This window comes from Triticum aestivum, chromosome 6D (assembly GCF_018294505.1).
Source record: "Triticum aestivum cultivar Chinese Spring chromosome 6D, IWGSC CS RefSeq v2.1, whole genome shotgun sequence".
In the NCBI taxonomy this organism is placed as follows: domain Eukaryota; kingdom Viridiplantae; phylum Streptophyta; class Magnoliopsida; order Poales; family Poaceae; genus Triticum; species Triticum aestivum.
This window is the reverse complement of record NC_057811.1, coordinates 385,309,339-385,330,819: the sequence shown is the minus strand read 5'-3', so window position 1 is coordinate 385,330,819 and position 21,481 is coordinate 385,309,339. Positions and strand designations below refer to the sequence as shown.

Here is a 21,481-nt window from a genome sequence, read left to right as displayed (position 1 = left end):
GAGCATCACATGGAAATTTTTCCTTAGTATTTCCTCGACCCTCTTTAACAGTATGGTGTTTCCTATGACTCAAGAAAGAGAAAATGAAACTACAAAAACAAAAGTATTCACGCTTCATGTTCCTCAAATGAATACCAAGTCTTCAAGGTCACACCAATTTCTTCACTTTCAAAGTCTTCAGAAATACCAAAGTCTTCAGTCGAAGAACTTCATTTTTAGGGGTCGACTTTCTCTGTAAATATCAAACTCCTCATAGGCTTATAGACCCGTGTACACTCACAAACGCATTAGTACCTTAACCTATAAGTCTTCAATACACCAAAATCACTAAGGGGCACTAGATGCACTTACACCGGTGGGCCCCAGCAGCCGGCGGGTCCCATGCGAAGACCAAGACGATGACATCAGGGCCCCATCCTTCTGCAGTTTCACCATTGTGCCCTGGGGGCGGCCTATAGGACCCCTCGGGAGCCCTCCATGCAGGGGGGTTCTTCCATGGCTTCACTCTTCCCACACACACACATTCTCACACAAGGAGAAGTAGAGAACTAGCTCTTCTTCCTCCTCCACCCAACACAGCTCGAGGAGTGCCATTGTAGCCCTCTTGTGACCCATACAGTAGATCTTGCAGGACTAGGGGTGCTACCTCCCACTGGGGGGCGAACCTGGGTACATCGAGTATCTCACACCGTTTGTCCCCAATCTCACTTCTGGAACCCACCGGCATCCTTTGGCCCCAACCACGTTCGATAAGCCTACCCATGGCATCTGTCGTGAGCATACCACGACACTGTTTTTCAAAGCTCCAAATGCCCTCTCAACCATTACTCTAAGGTTGGAGTGTCTGAGATTGAATAGTTCCTGAGGAGTCCTAGGATAGTTTCTACCAGAGAACTCGTTCAGATGGTACTTGGTTTGCCTGAAGGGTGGAAGAACACCTGGCCGACATGCATAGCCAACATCTCCTAGGTAGAACTTGTCATCTTGTATGTTGATGTCATCGGGTCTACACATGCTGACACTTAGGGCCCGTTCAGAAGTCCTCCGCCTCTGCGCTTCTCCAGAAGCGGGCGAGAAGCTGGCCGAACGCGACGGCTCCTAGAAGCCAGCTCCTGGAGAAACCGAACGGCGCAGTGCAATTTTCTGGAGCAGCTGTCGCGCAGCTTCGCGGAAACGAGGAGTAGGAGTTGGTCGTTATTACATGAGAGTGCCCTTCCGAAGTGCTAGCCGAACCATTTTCTCTCACTAATTACATCGATACTGCCCTTCCGAAGAGCTGTAGCGAGAGAAAATGTTTCGCTGTTTCCTAACGCTCGCTGGGCGCCATGAGAAGCTGGCTCTTGGAGAAGCCAGTGGACTTCCGAACGGGGCCTTAGAATGTTAGTATCATGTGCTGATCCTTCCCAGCTAGCCAACACGTATGTGAACTTCAGATCGAAGTCAACAGCAACAAGCACATTCTGGCCTCTGTAGTGCTTCCTCCCTCTATATGTTGCAGATTGTGACCTCGATACTCTGAAAGTGACATGAGTACCATCTATTGCCCCAATGCAATCCTGAAATGGCATTATAAGATGGTGTTATGGCTATAGCAGAACAATAAAAGCATGTGAAGGCATGAACTACATCCTGTCAGTGCTCACCTTGAAGTATGGATACCATCTTGGGCTAGTTCGAATTTAGTAGGAGTCTGGCCGGATGGTGACACGGTCATTTTGAAGGAAATATGCCCTAGAGGCAATAATAAAGTTATTATTTATCTCCTTATATCATGATAAATGTTTATTATTCATGCTAGAATTATATTAACCGGAAACATAATACTTGTGTGAATACATAGACAAAACAGAGTGTCACTAGTATGCCTCTACTTGACTAGCTCGTTGATCAAAGATGGTTATGTTTCCTAGCCATTGACATGAGTTATCATTTGATTAACGGGATCACATCATTAGGAGAATGATGTGATTGACTTGACCCATTCCGTTAGCTTAGCACACGATCGTTTAGTATTCTGATATTGCTTTCTTCATGACTTATACATGTTCCTATGACTATGAGATTATGCAACTCCCGTTTACCGGAGGAACACTTTGTGTGCTAGCAAACGTCACAACGTAACTGGGTGATTATAAAGGTGCTCTACAGGTGTCTCCGAAGGTACTTGTTGGGTTGGCGTATTTCGAGATTAGGATTTGTCACTCCGATTGTCAAAGAGGTATCTCTGGGCCCACTCGGTAATGCACATCACTTAAGCCTTTCAAGCATTGCAACTAATGAGTTAGTTGCGGGATGATGTGTTACAGAACGAGTAAAGAGACTTGCCGGTAACGAGATTGAACTAGGTATTGAGATACCGACGATCGAATCTCGGGCAAGTAACATACCGATGACAAAGGGAACAATGTATGTTGTTATGCGGTCTGACCGATAATGATCTTCATAGAATATGTGGGAGCCAATATGAGCATCCAGGTTCCGCTATTGGTTATCGACCGGAGACGTGTCTCGGTCATGTCTACATAGTTCTCGAACCCATAGGGTCCGCACGCTTAAAGTTTCGATGATAGTTATATTATGAGTTTATATGTTTTGATGTACCGAAGGTTGTTCGGAGTCCCGGATGTGATCATGGACATAACGAGGAGTCTCGAAATGGTCGAGACATGAAGATTGATATATTGGACGACTATATTCGGACACCGGAATGGTTCCGGGGGTTATCGGATATATACCGGAGTACCGGGGGGTTACCGGAACCCCCCCCCCCCCCCGGGGGGGATTAATGGGCCTATATGGGCCTTAGTGGAGAAGAGGAGGGGCGGCCAGGGCAGGCCGCGCGCCCCCTCCCCCTCTAGTCCGAATTGGACAAGGAGGGGGGGCGCCCCCCTTTCCTTCTTCTCCTCCTCCTCTTTCCCCCTTCTCCTAATCCAACAAGGAAGGGAGGGAGTCCTAGTCCCGGTGGGAGTAGGACTCCTCCTGGCGCACCCCTCTCCTGGTCAGCCGCCTCTCCCCCCTTGCTCCTTTATATACGGGGGCAGGGGGCACCCCAAAGACAACAATTGATCTGTTGATCTTTTAGCTGTGTGCGGTGCCCCCCTCCACCATAGTCCACCTCGATAATACTGTAGCGGCGCTTAGGCGAAGCCCTGCGTCGGTAGAACATCATCATCGTCACCACGCCGTCGTGCTGACGAAACTCTCCCTCAACACTCGGCTGGATCAGAGTTCGAGGGACGTCATCGGGTTGAACGTGTGCTGAACTCGGAGCTGTCGTGCGTTCGGTACTTGATCGGTCGGATCGTGAAGACGTACGACTACATCAACCGCATTGTGCTAACGCTTCCGCTTTCGGTCTACGAGGGTACGTGGACACACTCTCCCCTCTCGTTGCTATGCATCACCATGATCTTGCGTGTGCGTAGGAATTTTTTTGAAATTACTACGTTCCCCAACACATTTCTCCTCTGAGTTCCCCAACAGCACGGAGCCCTTGCATGAAGTACCTAGAGATGGTCTCCATTAATCTTCTGAAGGTGTTGTGCATAACCATGAACCTCTGGTTATGACCAACGACATGGAGGAACATGGCTACTTGCTCTTCCACACTAGTGTGGATGCTATCTTGTAGCAGTCCCCCTGCTCCTGAAGGTCTGCACAAGTCTGGCAAATGGTGCTCTTTTCATTAAGCCATGGGTGATCGATTAAATGGGGGGGGGGGGTGAGGGTATATTTCGCGCCATCCCGCCACCGTCGATTTACCTCTCCCGCCATCTCCGCACGAATTCCCCCTGCACCGCGCCTTACGCCGGGCCAGCTTTTGCACCCGAGTCAGACTGGCTGGCTGGAAACGGCCGATTCGAGCGTTCCCGACAAGCCAGGCTCTCGGGTGCTTTAAGTTTCGTGCCGATGAGAGTCAGCCCTCCTTACATGCAACCAAACGACCCTTTTTCATCCCGCCCGGATCTGGTTGAGCTTTATGCAACCTACCAAACACGTCACTCATCCATCCACAAATGGACGTAAATTATACAGTATAAAACTACTGGACCCAACTGTTCGCTCGTTAATTTATTTTCTACGGAATATTAAGGTGAAGTACAGAGCAACATGGCTACTCGCTGATTTGACACGAGTTGAGGATGATGTCTACTCCCTCCGTCCCATAATATAAGAACGTTTTTGACACTAGCCTGTAAAAAACGTTCTTATATTATGGGACGGAGGGAGTACCTTTTTGTATTTAACCGCACATCATTAGGTAATGCACCCGCCAAAAAGCAGTTGGGACATGTATAAGGTATGAATACTTGTTTTTGCATGCTAGAACCGTGACACTGTCTGCATACCGCATATTACGTGCCTTTTACATCAGTGCAACGTCACATGGTTAGCACAGAGATAAGATGTGCGTGTATGCTTTTATATGAATGAGTATATGTGAGTATCTGTGATTATACTGTGTTAAAAAAGATGTACATTATTCACCCGCGACCTGTAGCCAAGCCTTCCCTGCTCTCTTGTATTCCCTCTGTCCGAAAATATTTGTTCGAAGAATGGATGTATCTAGATGTATTTTAATTCTAGATACATCCATTTATATCCATTTTGACGATAAATATTTCCGGACAAAGGAAGTACAATTCTGCCGATCAGCTCTTTCAGAACTCATTTTATCAGTCAGATGGCGAATGGACAACTACTGCTTGGAAGTAAGTTTAGTAGTAGCACGTGCCACGACTTTTCAACTGGAATCGGCAAGGGAGACAATCCCTAGTTACGTGTTTATATCATATTCCACCTCAGCATGACCTACAGTGAGGCAATTGTTGAGTAAGAGCATCTACAACTGAGCGTCTCAAACTCGTCTCATATGCCTGGACGGGCCGTCCAGTCATGATTTTTGACCCAGATGGTTCCCTTAAACGGGCTCAAACATCTAGACTGACCGGCGCCCTTAATATCCATCCCAAACATGAGGCGGATATGGACGCACCCGTCACATAGGACTGACGAAGGGGCCACCCGAGGCCAAGGGGCTGTTTGGTTGCAACCCTGAGGAGCATGCCTGAGTTTTTCTCATGCCTGAGTGTGGCCTGATGTTGTATCATAAATTGACTGATCAGGCACATCTTCTATACAGGCAGTGTTTGCTTGATAACCTGAAACCACGCCTGAACATGTACGGTGTACATGCTGTGTTTGGCTTGTCAAGTGGCCTGAGTTGCATTCAAAGTAGTATTTTATTGTAGGTGCTCAGGCAGAAAAGGGAGGAGACGCGGCCATGCTCAGGCGTCCAATTTCATAGGCCTGAGACAGGCAACTTTGCACAGGCAATAATTCTCAGGCTAAACTGTCAGGACACCAACCAAACAGACCTCAGGCAGGTTACAGGCAAGGGCTCCGGCCAGGCAATCGAGCTCAGGGTGGCAACCAAACAGCCCCCAATCCATCTATTTAACCTGGCTATATTTGACATATCCACCTATAGATGCTCTAAGTACCTCATTACTTTCTCTGTGAAAAAATATAAGAGCTTTTAGATCTCTACATTACATGAACTGCCCAGCTGTTGACTGTCTTTTTTGTTCCTACAACAACTTCCCGGTGGACTCGAGGTGGGGTACTTCTTCAGTTGTTCTCACCCGGCTGAATCTGGGTAAGATAGAATGTTTTTCCGGTTCTACAAAACTTCAAAATTGAAACCTGTCTCTACTCAAGTGTTTCGCGTCATGGTGGCGTCGGCGGCAGTTAGATCGGGCAAGGTTGATGCAGCAGTACAACTCTGAAGATGGATTGGTGGCAGGTGGCTGCGGCGGCCTCATACCCGGCAGGCGTCCTGGTTGAGAAGCACGCCAGACTGATGGGTGCTCATACCCGGCAGGCGTCCTAGTTGGGACCTCAAGTCTTAGATGTTAGGTTTGGCTGCGAGGTCTGTTTGGTATTAGGCCAAGACTTTTAGCGCCCCTACATCAACTGGATAGGGATAGCGACAGATATTGCTTAGTTTGGTGGCTTTAGGCTTATTGTTGTATGACTCTTTAAGGTCTTGTGTCAATAATTAGTAAAATGGCCGTATGCATCGTCCAGATGCAGAGGCCGGGGTCGTCCTCCTTTTAAAAAAAAAGTGTTTCTTATATGGATGGGGGGATATTAGTTGATTCATTTCCCCTCAACAAAAATGTTGGTTCATCGTTTAATTAGTGTTAATATGCTACTGTAAAATATGATTCGGCTGCAGACTGAGACAACTAGTGTGCTGTTCACAAGGAAAGCTGCTGCTTAGTCTACCAGAAACTGAAGGCACATCCCCGCGTGTAGCCCATCCCTCACGGGAAAAATGCAGCGCTACTGATGGTGAACCACCATTAATCATTCATTAGTGTCAACTGGCTATTCGGTCAGCGTCAAATAAGTTCAAATCCCTTGAGAAAAGAAAAGCTCCATGTGTAGAGGGCGGGCCAGCTGCTGTTAACTAAAGAGGACTTCTGCAGGTATTCAAGCCAGGTGGCATAAGTTGACCGGTTAAACCCATCTACGTGAGTCTAAGCTGTCACTGAATTGTTATTACACAGTTGATAGGCTTCTAAATTGTTCAGTTGCTGTCTTGCATGGATTAGAATAGGAGTAATTCTCAAACTTTTTTGTGGCGAACATTGTGGAATGTTCAACTCTTATATAAAGTTCCGCGAAGAAATGAGTTTGGTGTTCCTCTGGGCCAAAGAAACAAAATTGCAACTTCAAAAAACTTGAATACTAACTTTTGTATAAACGGTTTTGTTTTTTCGCACAGAGGACCACATGAGTCATTTCTTTTCGAAACTTTACATGTGAGTAGTATAACACTAGACCATATTCGTTACAAAAAAGTTACATAATTGTTTGACATTTTCTGATTTTTTTTTAACAATTAGTGTGTACCTAGACCAAAGGTTCATTTGGGTATTTTCGTTTTAAAGGTTCCTAATCTGTTTATGTTCCGAAGTGTTTGCTACTTCATTTAACCCATGGTGTCCTTTGTTGTCAACCGGAATCAGTGGCGGAGCTTGACCAAGTTCCTTGGGGGGCCAAATAGAATATATGGACTAGTGGGTGGGGGTGGGTGGGGGGCAAACACACAAAACTTCATAATCTAAGCACTTTCTCCAAATTAATTAAGCATGCATGTGCCAATCTTGGGGGCGCCACAGCCCCCCAGCAATGCACTAAGCTCCGCCGATGACCGGAATACATGTTTGCCTTAAATAGAAACCTCAGTTTCAGAACAAACTTGAACATACCACTGAGTTCAGCAAATATCAAAAGATTCACAACAAGAATTACATAGATGGTCGTAATCATGTTCGGTGGCTTATAGTATCTACTCCCTCCATTCCTAAATATTTGTCTTTCTAGAGATTTCAAATGGTCACCACATACGGATGTATATAGACATATTTTAGAGTGTAGATTCACTCATTTTGTTCCGTTTGTAGTCATTATTTGAAATCTCTAGAAAGACAAATATTTAGGAACGGAGGGAGTAGACATTAGAGTACAAAGAGAGAGATGAGTATACATCTACTAGTAATACAAACTCATAGTCTAAGGTGGACTACTCACACCTCATCAGAGAGCAGTTGGTGTTTATGAAAATTGGCGACAATTCGCCCTTTCTTGGAGTATCAAAGAAGCAATATAAAACGGAAATCTGTCTAATAAATATTCAACAGAAACGCAGGGAAATACGCGATTAAACTTGAAAATGAATCAATATGTATGCTAAACAAATGATTAAATATGTTTACGACGTGTCAGCTTGCCAGGGGATGAGCAAGACTGCGAGGTTGGCTAGCTTATTGTTTTGGCTTCTTTGACAGGTTTAATCACACTGCCAGATAATTCCATATGCCCTTCTTGTTGAATTGGTTGTCACAGTTCTTGATAGTTCATACCCAAATTTCGCAGAAACATAAGGTGGACTCGGGTATATGCTTTTTTCAATTGTTATAGTGCCGAAGTTGGCGAATTCGGCTAAATCTGAGCAGATAGGGAGCAGCTTGATGGCAAGTCATCGAAGCATCTAATGTTAGTTGATCATTTAATTAACGGTAATATGCTAAAATATGGTTGGGTTGCAAACCGAGACAAATAGTTTGCTGTCCACAGGGAAAGCTGCTGCTTATCTTACCAGAATAGAGGACACATGTTGGCTGTTGATGGTTAGCCATTAATCATTCAATACTGTCAATTGGCTGTGCAAGACTTTGAGTCCCTTGAGAAAAGAAAAGAGAACTCAATATGCAGAGGGCTTCAAGGGTGATGGCATAAGTTGACCAGTTAAACCAACCTACGTGAGTCTGAGCTGTCACCAAATTTTGTTATTCAAATTTTGGGAAATGCCGCACGGTAGCTGTCACTGAATTGTTAATACACAGTTGATAGGTTTATAAATTCTTCAGTTGCTGTCTTGCAGGGATTGGCATAGGAGTAATTCCGGAGAGAACCTAACTGTATCAGGGGATCAGAATGAATACTCCTCCTGAAGCTCACGCTGGCGCCTTCCATGACGGAAGGGTAATCCGAAATATCATAAGGCTGCCACTCTGTTTATGCTCTTGAACTTTGCTCACTCCCTCTTGTCGAGGAGTATCTTGTTGCCGACCAAAGCAGCAGGTGCATGCATGTTCTCCACAGATATCAAGCCCGCTTTCAGAACAAGCTGAACATGCCATTGAGTTTAGGACCTCTTTGATTAGTAGCATTCTGAAAATGCGGAAATAGGAAAACGCAGGAGTAGAGTGTTATGTCCTCTTGTACCCTCCAGGATTTGGAAGAATGTTTGATAGCACAAGAAAAACAAAGAAACCCAACAAAGAGGTTTGAGTGGAGGAAAATTTTGCTCCAAAATGTAATACAAATGAATCCTAAGAAAAAAATCATAACGATTTCAATCATACGAATCAAACGACCATCGCAGGAAAAGAAATCCTCCAAAAGTCTTTTCAGAGATGATCATGCCGGAACTTGCACAGCCATGGCAAGCTTCAGAGCAAACGCACGTAGTACACACTTTCCCATACTACTGTTGTCACTATATAGAACAACGGCGCGAAAGCTCAGGAGCAAGGAACAAACGTCATGAGCAACTACGTCAGTTTTGCAATTTCAAATGCGGTTCGCTGACGCAGGGATCGATCGGCAGCCCACACTAACCAAAGAGCCGCAAGAAAACTCTCGCTCGTGCCCGCAGGCACCGCAGAAGCGTCGGGAGAACCAGGCTTCCTCGGCCATCAGGCAATGAATCCGTCACGCATCAGAATTCAGAACTCAGTCATCAGAAGCTATCTACACTTGGCGGCGTCAGAGAAAGGAGCTACCCCTTGTTTTACACAAGAAGAAGAGTTAACCACCTTCGGTCTGGTCTGGTCATCCGAACGGAACGCGCACACGACGGCGACAGGATCGGCACCGCTCCGTTGCATCATCTCTCTGGGCATGTAAGTACGTAGTGCAGAATGTAGCGACGCGTATTCCGTTGCTTGCTCGACCGTGTCGCCATGGAGGAGATTTGAGAAAAGAGAGAGGGAGAGAGCACTGCACAAGGATTTGACCGAGGATGGGAGGAAGGCGCAAGGCACGGGGCGATCGCCGTGGATTCAAAGTTTGACCGTGGGATTAGAACGGGAATAAAGAACTACTGGCCCATATGGTCTGCATGGGAACAAAGACGTCGCTGAGGCCACACCAGCACAGCACAGCATCTTAATCTACTAACCCGGATCCAGTTCTTAAACGCCAAGATAATGAATGGCCACTTGACTGTCGGTACTCGTTCGCCTTTCCTTCCTTCCGTTTCTATACAAAAAGCTTTCGTTTTCGTGTGTGCTTTACGCAGGATTCGTTTCAGGGACGGATTTAGTCTTCTTGTTCCTTGCCAAAAAAATAATTAAGACCCGCAAACTTTGCTTGGAATATCTTGGTTTTACGAGATCTGAACCAGCCGAAAGAAAACCTCTCTCGCCTCATTTCCCATTCATAGTAGGGGTGTGGAACAGGAGAGTAAATAAAAATGACAAGGCAAGGTTATGGGAGCACCTATGCTTGAGTTCATATTGAATCCCTTTCCGCCACTCCCGTTCCTCCTGCCACGTAGCCTTCTTCTTCCCCGTGTCGCCCCAACACATCGACCTGACCTCTTACACCGGCCTAACCGTATGTTTGTTGTCGCGCCGCCTCAGCTTCCTGGTCTGCCCGAGCTGTCTCCTCCGGGAGCCCCCGCTCCTGCCATCCACATAATCATCACCTCTCCTTTAGCACCGGCGATCCAGCTCCCGCACCCACACCCAAACACCAACTTTTGCAGGCGTCCATGATTTGATGCATTGTCCCTGGCAAGCTAGGGATGTCGGGTCTGGTGTCGAAATTGTCTGAAGTATCGACACCAGCTTATGGTGAAGTGTGTTCATATGGAGCAAGCGGCCAAGAATGTCTTTAATCAACATGAGCGATTGTGAGCATTTGTTGTGCCGGTGTACATCATTGATTTTCAAAGGTTGGGTGTCTTGAACTCTTTTTGTTCTACTACTAAAAGCATATGTGCAACACATGTTGATATTAGGGAATATATTAATTACATGATACGGTATCTACCTAACCGCCGCCTGCCAGCGCGCCCCGCCCGACGCACCGGCCCCGCGGCCTTGCTCCAGGGAGGCGAGGGAAGATCCCGCCGCCACCTGCCCGGCGGGAGGGAAGGAGGATGGGGTCTGGGGGCGGCGGCTAGGGTTCTTGCGCCCGGGCCGCCCGCGGGGGGGGGGGGGGGGGGGGGGGGGGGACATGGGGCCGGGCGGGAGGAGGTTCGGAACGGTCTCGTCTCGTTTCTTGATTGGGTGGGGAGTATTCATATATTGGTAGTACTAGATAATTGTCATGTGTGTTGCAGCAGGTTATAAATATTCAATTATGTTAGCCTATGATTTACCTGTCTATATTAATATGATTGTGTAAACAAATATTTATCAAATCATGCCTGTGATTTACTTATCAAAATCAAAAGTTTGGCGTTGGCGCCCTCATAGTTTGATAGGTTGGGCCATGCATGGTACGTCAATTATGAAATTGATACAAAGGTAAATAAATTGCGGTGATACGTGAAATTGACGTCAAAGGTAGGTAAATTATGATGAAACAACGGACAAAAGGCATGGTGGAACAATAAAACCGGCTGGACGAAAAAACCCGATGGAGGGGCGTAATGAGAGGGGAGGAAGCGGTTGATGAAGAATTCTGCCGAAAAGGAACCTTACGTATGTTTTAAGTAGGTAGAGATAAAGATAAGGACAGAGAGTAGTAGAGTAGAGATATAGATAGAGATAAAGAGTATAGATACAAATATGGATATAGATACGCCAAAGAAACCATGCTTCATTAAGTTCAGTGATGAAAAGACCCTTTATTGAAAGAAACAAAATCGCAAAACAGCAAGTGTGCATGAGTACACCAACACACAAGGAACAAAACGGAGGCGGCAGTCCGATCCAGGTACTCACGACTGACGAGTGAAGACCTACCAACCCGAAAACCTCTATTTGTACAGATGCATGCACACCACGACTCCCTCCATTTCTCCACCACCTGGTCTGCTCTGGCCATCTCCCCTCACCTCTCCGGTTCTTCCCCTGAGAAAGCGAAGCGTGAGCGTGACGACCCAAACCCATGGCGCCTTCCCGCCGCGGTCAACGCGCCGCCACCGGCCTCGCCGTCCTCCTCCTGCTCTACGCCATCTCCGCATGCTCGCTCCTCCCCGCCGCCCGCGCCCAGGCCACCGCCTTCACCAGCATCCGCAACGGCAGCGAGTTCAGCACCTTCTCCTTCCCCTCCTTCGGCAACTCGCTGCGGCAGCTCCCCGGCAACCTCACCGTGCTGGGCAACGCCACCGTCAACGGGAACGCCCTGCAGATCACGCCGGACACCAGAAACGACCCGGAGAAGTTCCTCATCAACCAGACCGGCCGGGTCATGTACCCCAGAGCCTACGTGCTCTGGGCCTCCAACGCGTCCAACACCAGCGCCGACGGCCGGCGCGTCGCCTCCTTCTCCACCGTGTTCAAGGTCAACCTCTTCCGCGCGACCCCGTCCGTCAAGGGCGAAGGGTTCGCGTTCCTCATCGCGTCCGATGGCGGCGCCCCACCGCCCCCCGGAAGCCACGGCGGCTACCTTGGCCTCACCAACGCGTCCACCGACGGTAGCGCCGCCAACGGGTTCGCCGCCGTGGAGCTGGACACGGTGAAGCAGTCCTACGACCCCGACGACAACCACGTCGGCCTCGACGTGAACGGCGTCCGGTCCAAGGTCGCCGCCTCCCTCACCCCCTTCGGCATCGACCTCGCGACCAACAACACCAACGACGACGGCAGCCACATGGTCTGGATCGAGTACAACGGCACGGCGAGGCACGTGTGGGTGTACATGGCCAAGAACGGCAGCAGGCCGGGCACTCCCGTGCTCGACGCGCCGCTGGACCTCTCGAAGGTCCTCCTCGGCAAGACGGCATACTTCGGCTTCTCGGCGTCCACCGGCGTGCTGTACCAGCTCAACTGCTTGCACAGTTGGGACATGACGGTGGAGCTTCTCCCCGACGGCAGCAGCCCCGGCAAGCAGCCGCTCTCCGGCTGGAAGCTCGGGCTGGCCATCGGCGTGCCGTGCGCCTTCGCCCTGGCGCTCGGGCTGTTCGCCGGCCTGTACATCAAGAAAAGGCGGGGGAGGATCGGGGACGACTCGAGCTCGATTGTCCGGAGCACCATCAACTTCGCGAGCATCCCCGGGGTGCCCAAGGAGTTCGACTACAAGGAGCTGAGGAAAGGGACGGGCAACTTCGACGAGAAGATGAAGCTGGGGCAGGGCGGGTACGGCGTGGTGTACCGCGCCACCGTGGTCGGGGAGCACGGCCAGAGCATGGAGGTCGCCGTGAAGCAGTTCTCCGGGGCCAACACCAAGGGGCAGGAGGACTTCCTCGCCGAGCTCAGCATCATCAACCTCCTCCGCCACCGCAATCTCGTCAAGCTCCTCGGTAAGGAATTGTTTCTTTCTCTGCTCATCTCTCAATCAAAGATTTCCGTTCATCACTGCTCTGTTTTAGAGTGCTTGATTCAGAGATTCTGCAGGGAATTCGTAGGAGTACATCATAGGATATGCCTAGATTTTTTGTACGGAAACGTCTAGTTATTTTTTGCAATAGTGCTGATAAAAGTAGACTAAAAAGACGTTGCCAAAAGGGCTAGCACATGAAAGTGAACTTTTGATTATGCCAAAAAAAAAATTGGTCGCGTGAAAAATGAGCTGCTCATGTAAGTCGGAAATGTCAAACGCCGTCTATGGATAGACAAAAGTACGGGCATTTTCAGATTACGTTTCATCAAAGGATAAAGATGCGAGATACTGATGGTTTAATTTAACAAAACAACTATAATAAACCCGCAATTGCTTACCTTACCAAGAATTTAGTACTGCTGGTATAGATTTCAAGCTGACGGCTCCAGTTGGAGTTGGCACCCAAATATCAGTGACTAGCTAGTGAAGGTTTGTTGCTAATATGATATGGTTTGGGACTTGGGATCATGATTGAACTGCAAGCAATGCATATGACAAAATGCCCGGATGCCAATTTGACGATGCAATGTTTGACCCGTCTACAGTACTTGATGCTTTACTGGCTTTGGGATAACTAATAAACATTCTGAAGTACTGTTTGGTGGTAGTATGGTTGCAAAGTATGCCGGGCAAAGTGAGCAGCACTCATGTCTGACTTGGACAAAAGATACAGTATTTTTTTAGAAAAGGAGGATGACCCCCGGCCTCTGCATCTCTGGGAGATGCATGCGGCCACTTTATTGATTATTCTCGAGGACCTTACAAAGTATTACAACAATATGCCTGAATCCGCCATCTTGGCAACATATGCCCCTACTCCTATCCAAATGATGAAGGCGTGCTAGCTGGGCCACATACCCAGACCACTCATCTAAGCCTAACATCAAAATGATGAAGGGGTGCTAGCTGGGCCACTACCCAGACCACTCACCTAAGCCTAACATCAAAAGTCGGAAGCCCCAGCCGAGCCACATACCGGGTCTGGGCACAAACCGGTCCGACGCACTCGTGTGTCGTCGCCGCCATCTTCCACAGGTCCGTCTTCAGAGCAAATATTGAGGCTTCTACCTTGTCTGGCCACTCAGCCATCGACGTCACCACGACACCAGACAGCTTCGTCCTCCTGCGCGAGTCCATCGTTACACATCGAACGCCGAATCTCCACTGCGCCACGCCGCCGAGATACGCCGCCATCAATGAGTAGGATGAAGCACCGCTCCGCCGAGTCCGGCAAGGCTGCTGAAGACCAAGCACCGTGGAAGGACTCCGAGGCTGAGCACATAGGCGGCAGAGCGCCAACGCACCGCCACCAGACGAACTCCGACCACGCCACCAACCGCCGCCAAGCAACCAAAGCATCACATCCACCCCAAGCTCACCACGAACGACACCCCCAAGAGGGTGACGACGCCCGGAGCGCCGCTGTCGCTCGATCCGGCAAGGATTTGGGCTTTCGCCCGTCATACGAGCTGGGTGGAAGGAAGAGGGGAAGGAGACCACCTGGACGGCGCCTACAAGAAGGGTACGGCGCTCTCGGGCGTCGCCGCCGTCGTGGCCAGCACTGCTGGCCTCGGATTTCTCCGGAGCCACCTCCCACCTCCAGCCGCCAAACAGGTACAACTCCGGCGACAAAGGCCGCCCAAAGCAGGACCATCGGAGGCAGCCCTGGTTGAAGTAGACGGAGGCCTTCATATCTGGATCGGGCGCCGCCGAGACGCCCGCACCACAACCGCCACGCACGCATCTGGAACCGAGCGCCGCCACGCGCACGCACGCCGTCGCCGGAGCCCAGACCGAGGCCGACGCAGCCAGATGGTGACGGAGATCCAGGAGGCAGGAGGGGGGACCGCAACCCCGCCCAAACTCGTCGGGCAGAAACCACCAGGCCGCAGCCCTGGGGCCTGCCGACGACGCTCCCACGGCCGCCACCCGCCGGAGGCGCAACCTCAGATCCGTCACACGCCCCCTGCACCGTCTACGCCGCCGGAAACCGAACGCGCCCGCACCGCGCCTTGCGCGCCCTCGCCACGCCGTCCTGAACACGGCTACCCTCGCCGGTGCGCGCACCCGCGCGAGCGCCGCGCCGAGTCCCCGCCCGAACGAACAGCCCGCGCCGCCCCTGCTCGAGCTGGAGGAGGGAAGGGCCCCGCCGCCGCCGAGCCGCGCGGGCTTGCCCATCGACGTCCGCCGCCGGCGGCGAAGGGAGGAGGGCCGGAGGGGCCTGCGCTGGCGGCGGCTAGGGTTCGCTCCCGGGCCGCCCGCGGGAGCGACCTGGGGAGCGATATGTGGCTTCACAAAAGATACAGTATATAACTCTCTAATTAACTGTTCACATTTCTCTAATACAGGTTGGTGCCACCAGGATGGCGTGCTGCTGCTGGTGTACGACTTCATGCCCAACGGCAGCCTGGACAGGCTCCTCTTCGGCGGCGGGCCGGAGGCCCCGGTGCTCACCTGGGGGCACCGCTACAACATCGTCGCCGGCGTGGCGTCCGCCCTCAACTACCTCCACCACGAGTACGACCAGCGGGTGATCCACCGCGACATCAAGCCGTCCAACATCATGCTGGACGCCGCCTTCAACGCGCGGCTCGGCGACTTCGGCCTCGCCCGCGCGCTCGAGACCGACAAGACCTCCTACACCGACAAGCTCGGCGTCCCCGGCACCCTGGGGTACATCGCGCCGGAGTGCTTCCACACGGGCCGGGCCACGCGGGAGTCGGACGTCTTCGGCTTCGGCGCCGTCATCCTGGAGATCGTCTCCGGCCGCCGCATCTCCTGCAGCAACGCCGCCGGGTGCAGCCAGCTGCTGGAGGGCGTGTGGCAGCTCCACGGCGCCGGCGGGGGCCGCATCCTCGAGGCCGTCGACCGGCGGCTCGCGCCCGGGGAGTTCGACGAGGGCGACGCGGAGCGGCTGCTGCTGCTGGGCCTCGCGTGCAGCCACCCGAACCCCGGGGAGCGGCCGAGGGCGCGCGCCATCGTGCAGATCCTGGCGCGCTCCGCGCCGCCGCCGGACGTGCCGGCGTCCAAGCCGGCCTTCATGTGGCCCGCGCTGCCGGTCGTGCTCGGGGACGACGACGGGGAGATGCCGGTGTCCGGGACCAGCACGGCGCTGACCTCATCGTCGTCGTACTACGCCTCGTCGGCGGGGTGGACGACGCAGAACTACCTCCTGACCAGGGAGCACGACGTGACGGACAGGGACATGCCCACGGCGTGAGTTGACCGCCGGCGAGCCTGCCGGCCGCCGTGCCAGGACGTACGACTGAGTCAGTCAACGGCGAGCGGGATCAATATCAACGAGGAATCAGTCGATCGTGTGTTCACGATGGTGAGTTCTTGACACCGACGTGGCGAATAAGATGTAGATAGTGATCAGTGTGCATGCCAAGTTGTGATCAAGCTGTGTCTGGATTGGGGAGCTATAGCTTTTTATTTCTGGAGTACCTAGAACTCATCTAGATGAGAGTCTCATTCACCTGGAAAACAAGAACGGATACAACCCACGTTAGCATACACGCATCTTATAGCATCACATCCAGTGGCTATAAAAGATGAATAAGACCAAATTAAATTTTATCTAGATGAGTTCTAGCAAAACTGTTTATTTCTGGGTTAAAGTGGGTACTAGTACAACCTCAACCTGATCTTATTGTTGATTGCCATTTGCCGTCGTGTCCGATTGCGACCGTATGTAAATAGCTAGCCGACTTGTCGGTGTTTCTAATGAGAGGTGACCGGCTCTCCGTGCTGGCTTTCAATTGGTAGAAGAGCTAATATTTGTACCACAGTGCGAAGCAGTGATTTTGTACCGTTAGAGCAACTTCAATGGGGCGACCCATTTCGTCTGTCCGCGTCTGTTTGGATCGGCGCGGACAAAAGTGGCGGCCCAACGCGACGATCCAAACGGACGCGCGTCCGTTTTTCGTCCGCGTGCGACCCATTCCAGACCCAATTTTAAGCCGGATTTGCGTCTGCGCGGACACGAGGCGGACGCCCGCGCCTACTCCTTTCCCCAGGCCTGCCGGTCGGTGGCAGCCACCAACATTCCCCCCATTTTCCCAAAAAATGCTCCCGCCCGCGCGCGCTCCTGCCCCCAACCAGCCATGGAGGACGCCATCGACCTCGACCTCGACGCCGCTGCCGGCCTCCCCTCCCTCGCCTCGTCCGGCGCCGTCGCCCCCTCCGGGAAAGGCAAGCCTCGTGCCCCGCGCAAGACCGGCGCCGCGACCAAGCCGAAGAAGGCGCTGACGCCCGAACAGCGGGCAAGGGAGTTGGCCAAGAGGAAGGGCCGGAGGCACGCCACGGATGCGAGGGATGAGGCCGCCGCCGCCGTCGCCGCACAGCAGGAGTTCACCAACGCCCGCGTCGCCGCGGCAACGAGGGAGGCGCTCTACATGCTAGGGGTAAACCCTAGCCAGCACAGCGTCCTCCAAGCCGCCGTTGCCGCGGCCAGCACCGGCTCGTCGACGTTTCCTCGGATGGTGCTGCCCGACTCACCCCGCGCGTCGACTTGCAACCCGGTCCCCGGCTTCCACGTCTACCCGCAGGCCTCCCGCCTCTCCGGGGAGTGCTCACCCGACGTGAGCGTGGTCGCGCCTTCCACGCCCGCGCCCGCGCCCATCGACCTCAATGCCACCCCGGTGGTCGGTGGCTCGTCGTTCGGCGGCACGAGGAAACGCGCGCGACAGACGCCGGCCGGCGGGCTCCCGGACGCCCGTAACCTGTTCGAGGAAATGCCGTCCGCCGTCGACGAGGACTACATGCAAAACCTCATCTTCGAGGATGGTGCACCGGGCGCTGGCTACGATCCCGACGAGACACAAAGCCAGGACGGTCGCGGGGCATTCACGCCGGCCGCTGGCTATGATCCCGATCAGGCGGCCTTCATGCGTGATCAGGTCGGCATCGACCTGGATGGCTTCCCCTTTGACCACGAGTTCCCGGAGGACTATGGGCTAGAGGAAGAGGACGAGTGCGACATCGAAGTGGAGTCTTTGTTCGAGGACGAGCTCGCCAACCAAACCGCCGGTCCTAAGCCAAAGCGCAAGAGCAAGCGCACGAAGGCGTACACAGCTGCCGAGGACAAGCTTATTTGCGAGTGTTGGCGAGACATTGGACAAGACCCAAAGACGGGCGCCGAGCAAAAGCATTCGACCTTTTGGACTCGTGTGCACCGCGAGTTTCATGATCGCAAGAAGTTTCCACCTTACCAATTTGTGAGCACGCGCGGGTGGGTCTCCATTTCCAAGCGGTGGAGGGTGATGCAACAAGAGTGCAACAAGTTTTGCGCCACCCTTGAGAGCGTCAAGGCCCGCCCCGTAAGCGGCATCGGCGTGCAAGACATGGTATGATAGCAAGCAAGCCGCCCTCTTTTGTGCCATCAAGATCATCCTTTTATGTCTTCATTTGCTATCACTTGCCCATATGCTTGCATGGAAACATTTTGTAGGCATTTCAAGCTTTCGAGGCATTCAAGGTTCAACACAATGGCAAGTGCTTCAACCTCTCCCATTGCTATCGGGTCATCAAGGACGAAGAGAAGTTCAAGGCACAATATGCCGCACTCAAGGCACATGGGGGGAAGGGCGCCGTGGAGGATCTTGGGGAGGGCGAGCCGGCACGGCCATGGGGGAAGACCAACTCCAAGAAGGAGGACAAGCGAGATGCGGCCACCAACGCCTTGATCGCAAGCGTGGACGGCATGATGAATAAGAAGGAATCAAGGGAGGAGGAGCGCCTGTTGGAAATATGCCCTAGAGGCAATAATAAATAGCTTATTATTATATTTCCTTGTTCATGATAATCGTTTATTATCCATGCTAGAATTGTATTGATAGGAAACTCAGATACAGTGTGGATACATAGACAACACCATGTCCCTAGTAAGCCTCTAGTTGACTAGCTCGTTGATCAATAGATGGTTACGGTTTCCTGACCATGGACATTGGATGTCGTTGATAACGGGATCACATCATTAGGAGAATGATGTGATGGACGAGACCCAATCCTAAGCCTAGCACAAGATTGTGTAGTTCGTTTGCTCAGAGCTTTTCTAATGTCAAGTATCAGTTCCTTAGACCATGAGATTGTGCAACTCCCGGATACCATAGGAATGCTTTGGGTGTACCAAACGTCACAACGTAACTGGGTGGCTATAAAGGTGCACTACAGGTATCTCCGAAAGTGTCTGTTGGGTTGGCACGAATCGAGACTGGGATTTGTCACTCCGTGTAAACAGAGAGGTATCTCTGGGCCCACTCGGTAGGACATCATCATAATGTGCACAATGTGACCAAGGAGTTGATCACGGGATGATGTGAGTTATGGAACGAGTAAAGAGACTTGCCGGTAACGAGATTGAACAAGGTATCAGGATACCGACGATCGAATCTCGGGCAAGTAACATACCGATAGACAAAGGGAATTGTATACGGGATTGATTGAATCCCCAACATCGTGGTTCATCCGATGAGATCATCGTGGAACATGTGGGAGCCAACATGGGTATCCAGATCCCGCTGTTGGTTATTGACCGGAGAACGTCTCGGTCATGTCTGCATGGTTCCCGAACCCGTAGGGTCTACACACTTAAGGTTCGATGACGCTAGGGTTATAGGGAAAGTATGTACGTGGTTACCGAATGTTGTTCGGAGTCCCGGATTAGATCCCGGACGTCACGAGGAGTTCCGGAATGGTCCGGAGGTAAAGATTTATATATGGGAAGTCCTGTTTTGGTCACCGGAAAAGTTTCGGGTGATATCGGTAATGTACCGGGACCACCGGGAGGGTCACGGGGGTCCACCAAGTGGGGCCACCAGCCCCAGAAGGCTGCGTGAGCCAAGTGTGGGGGGGGGGACCAGCCCCAGGTGGGCTGGTGCGCCCCCCCCCCCCCCCACCAAGGCCCAAGGCGCATGGGAGAGTGGGAGGGGGCAAACCCTAGGTCCAGATGGGCCTTAAGGCCCACCCTAGTGGCGCCCCCCTCTCCTCCCCTTGGCCGCACCCTAAATGGGTTTGGGGGCTGCCGCCACCCCTGGGGAGGGAACCCTAGATGGGGGCGCATCCCCTCCCCTTCCCCTATATATACTGGAGGTATTTGGGGCTGCCAGACACACGAGAACCTCTCTCTCTCTTGGCGCAGCCCTATCCCTCTTCCTCCTCCTCTCCCGCGGTGCTTGGCAAAGCCCTGCGGGATTGCCACGCTCCTCCATCACCACCACGCCGTCGTGTTGTTGCTGGATGGAGTCTTCCCCAACCTCTCCCTCTCTCCTTGCTGGATCAAGGCGTGGGAGACGTCATCGGGTTGCACGTGTGTTGAACGCGGAGGCACCATTCTTCGGTGCTTAGATTGGAATCAACCGCGAACTGAATCGCTACGAGTACGACTCCTTCATCCGCGTTCTTGCAACGCTTCCGCATCGCGATCTACAATGGTATGTAGATGCACTCCCCTTCCCCTCGTTGCTAGATTACTCCATAGATTGATCTTGGTGATGCGTAGAAAATTTTGAATTTCTGCTACGTTCCCCAACAGCGCCGGCGTTTCAAGGCGGAGCAAATGGATGCTTTCATGGAGATCCAAAGGAGGAGGCTTGATCTTGACGCCGAGAAGCAAGCCAAGATGTTCGAGCTCGAGGCGGAGAAGCAAGCCAAGATGCTAGAGATCGAGGCCGCCAACGCCAAGACAAAGGCGAAAGAAGTGGCTCTTGCAAGCATGATGACCGGGGTGGATATTGTGACGCCCCCGATTAAATCGTACACTAATCATGCACACAAATGTGTACGATCAAGATTAGGGACTCACGGGAAGATATCACAACACAACTCTAAAACATAAATAAGTCATACAAGCATCATAATACAAGCCAGGGGCCTCGAGGGCTCGAATACAAGTGCTCGATCATAGACGAGTCAGCGGAAGCAACAATATCTGAGTACAGACATAAATTAAACAAGTTGCCATAAGATGGCTAGCACAAACTGGGATACAGATCGAAACAGGCGCAGGCCTCCTGCCTGGGATCCTCCTAACTACTCCTGGTCGTCGTTGCGGGCTGCACGTAGTAGTAGGCACCTCCGGTGTAGTAGGAGTCGTCGTCTACGGTGGCATCTGGCTCCTGGGCTCCAGCATCTGTTTGCGACAACCAAGTAGAATGGAAAGGGGAAAAGAGGGAGAAAAGCAACCGTGAGTACTCATCCAAAGTACTCGCAAGCAAGGATCTACACTACATATGCATGGGTATCTGTGAAAAGGGGCAATATCGGTGGACTGAACTGCAGAATGCCAGAATAAGAGGGGGATAGCTAGTCCTGTCGAAGACTACGCTTCTGGCAGCCTCCATCTTGCAGC

General features: G+C 51.9%; 2 protein-coding genes across 2 annotated transcripts; both read left to right on the top strand.

Moving 5' to 3' along the window:
* The first annotated feature begins 11,589 nt into the window (after positions 1–11,589).
* Positions 11,590–16,773, top strand: LOC123145268 (probable L-type lectin-domain containing receptor kinase S.5). The gene is made up of 2 exons (XM_044564638.1): positions 11,590–13,051; positions 15,480–16,773. Exons 1-2 carry the CDS (start codon positions 11,698–11,700, stop codon positions 16,349–16,351), a joined length of 2,226 nt encoding a protein of 741 aa, XP_044420573.1. The 5' UTR covers positions 11,590–11,697; the 3' UTR covers positions 16,352–16,773.
* Positions 16,774–17,612: 839 nt separating this feature from the next.
* LOC123142623 (uncharacterized) lies at positions 17,613–18,690 on the top strand. The gene has a single exon (XM_044561454.1). It carries the CDS (start codon positions 17,613–17,615, stop codon positions 18,483–18,485), a length of 873 nt encoding a protein of 290 aa, XP_044417389.1. The 3' UTR covers positions 18,486–18,690.
* The last annotated feature ends 2,791 nt before the right edge of the window (positions 18,691–21,481 follow it).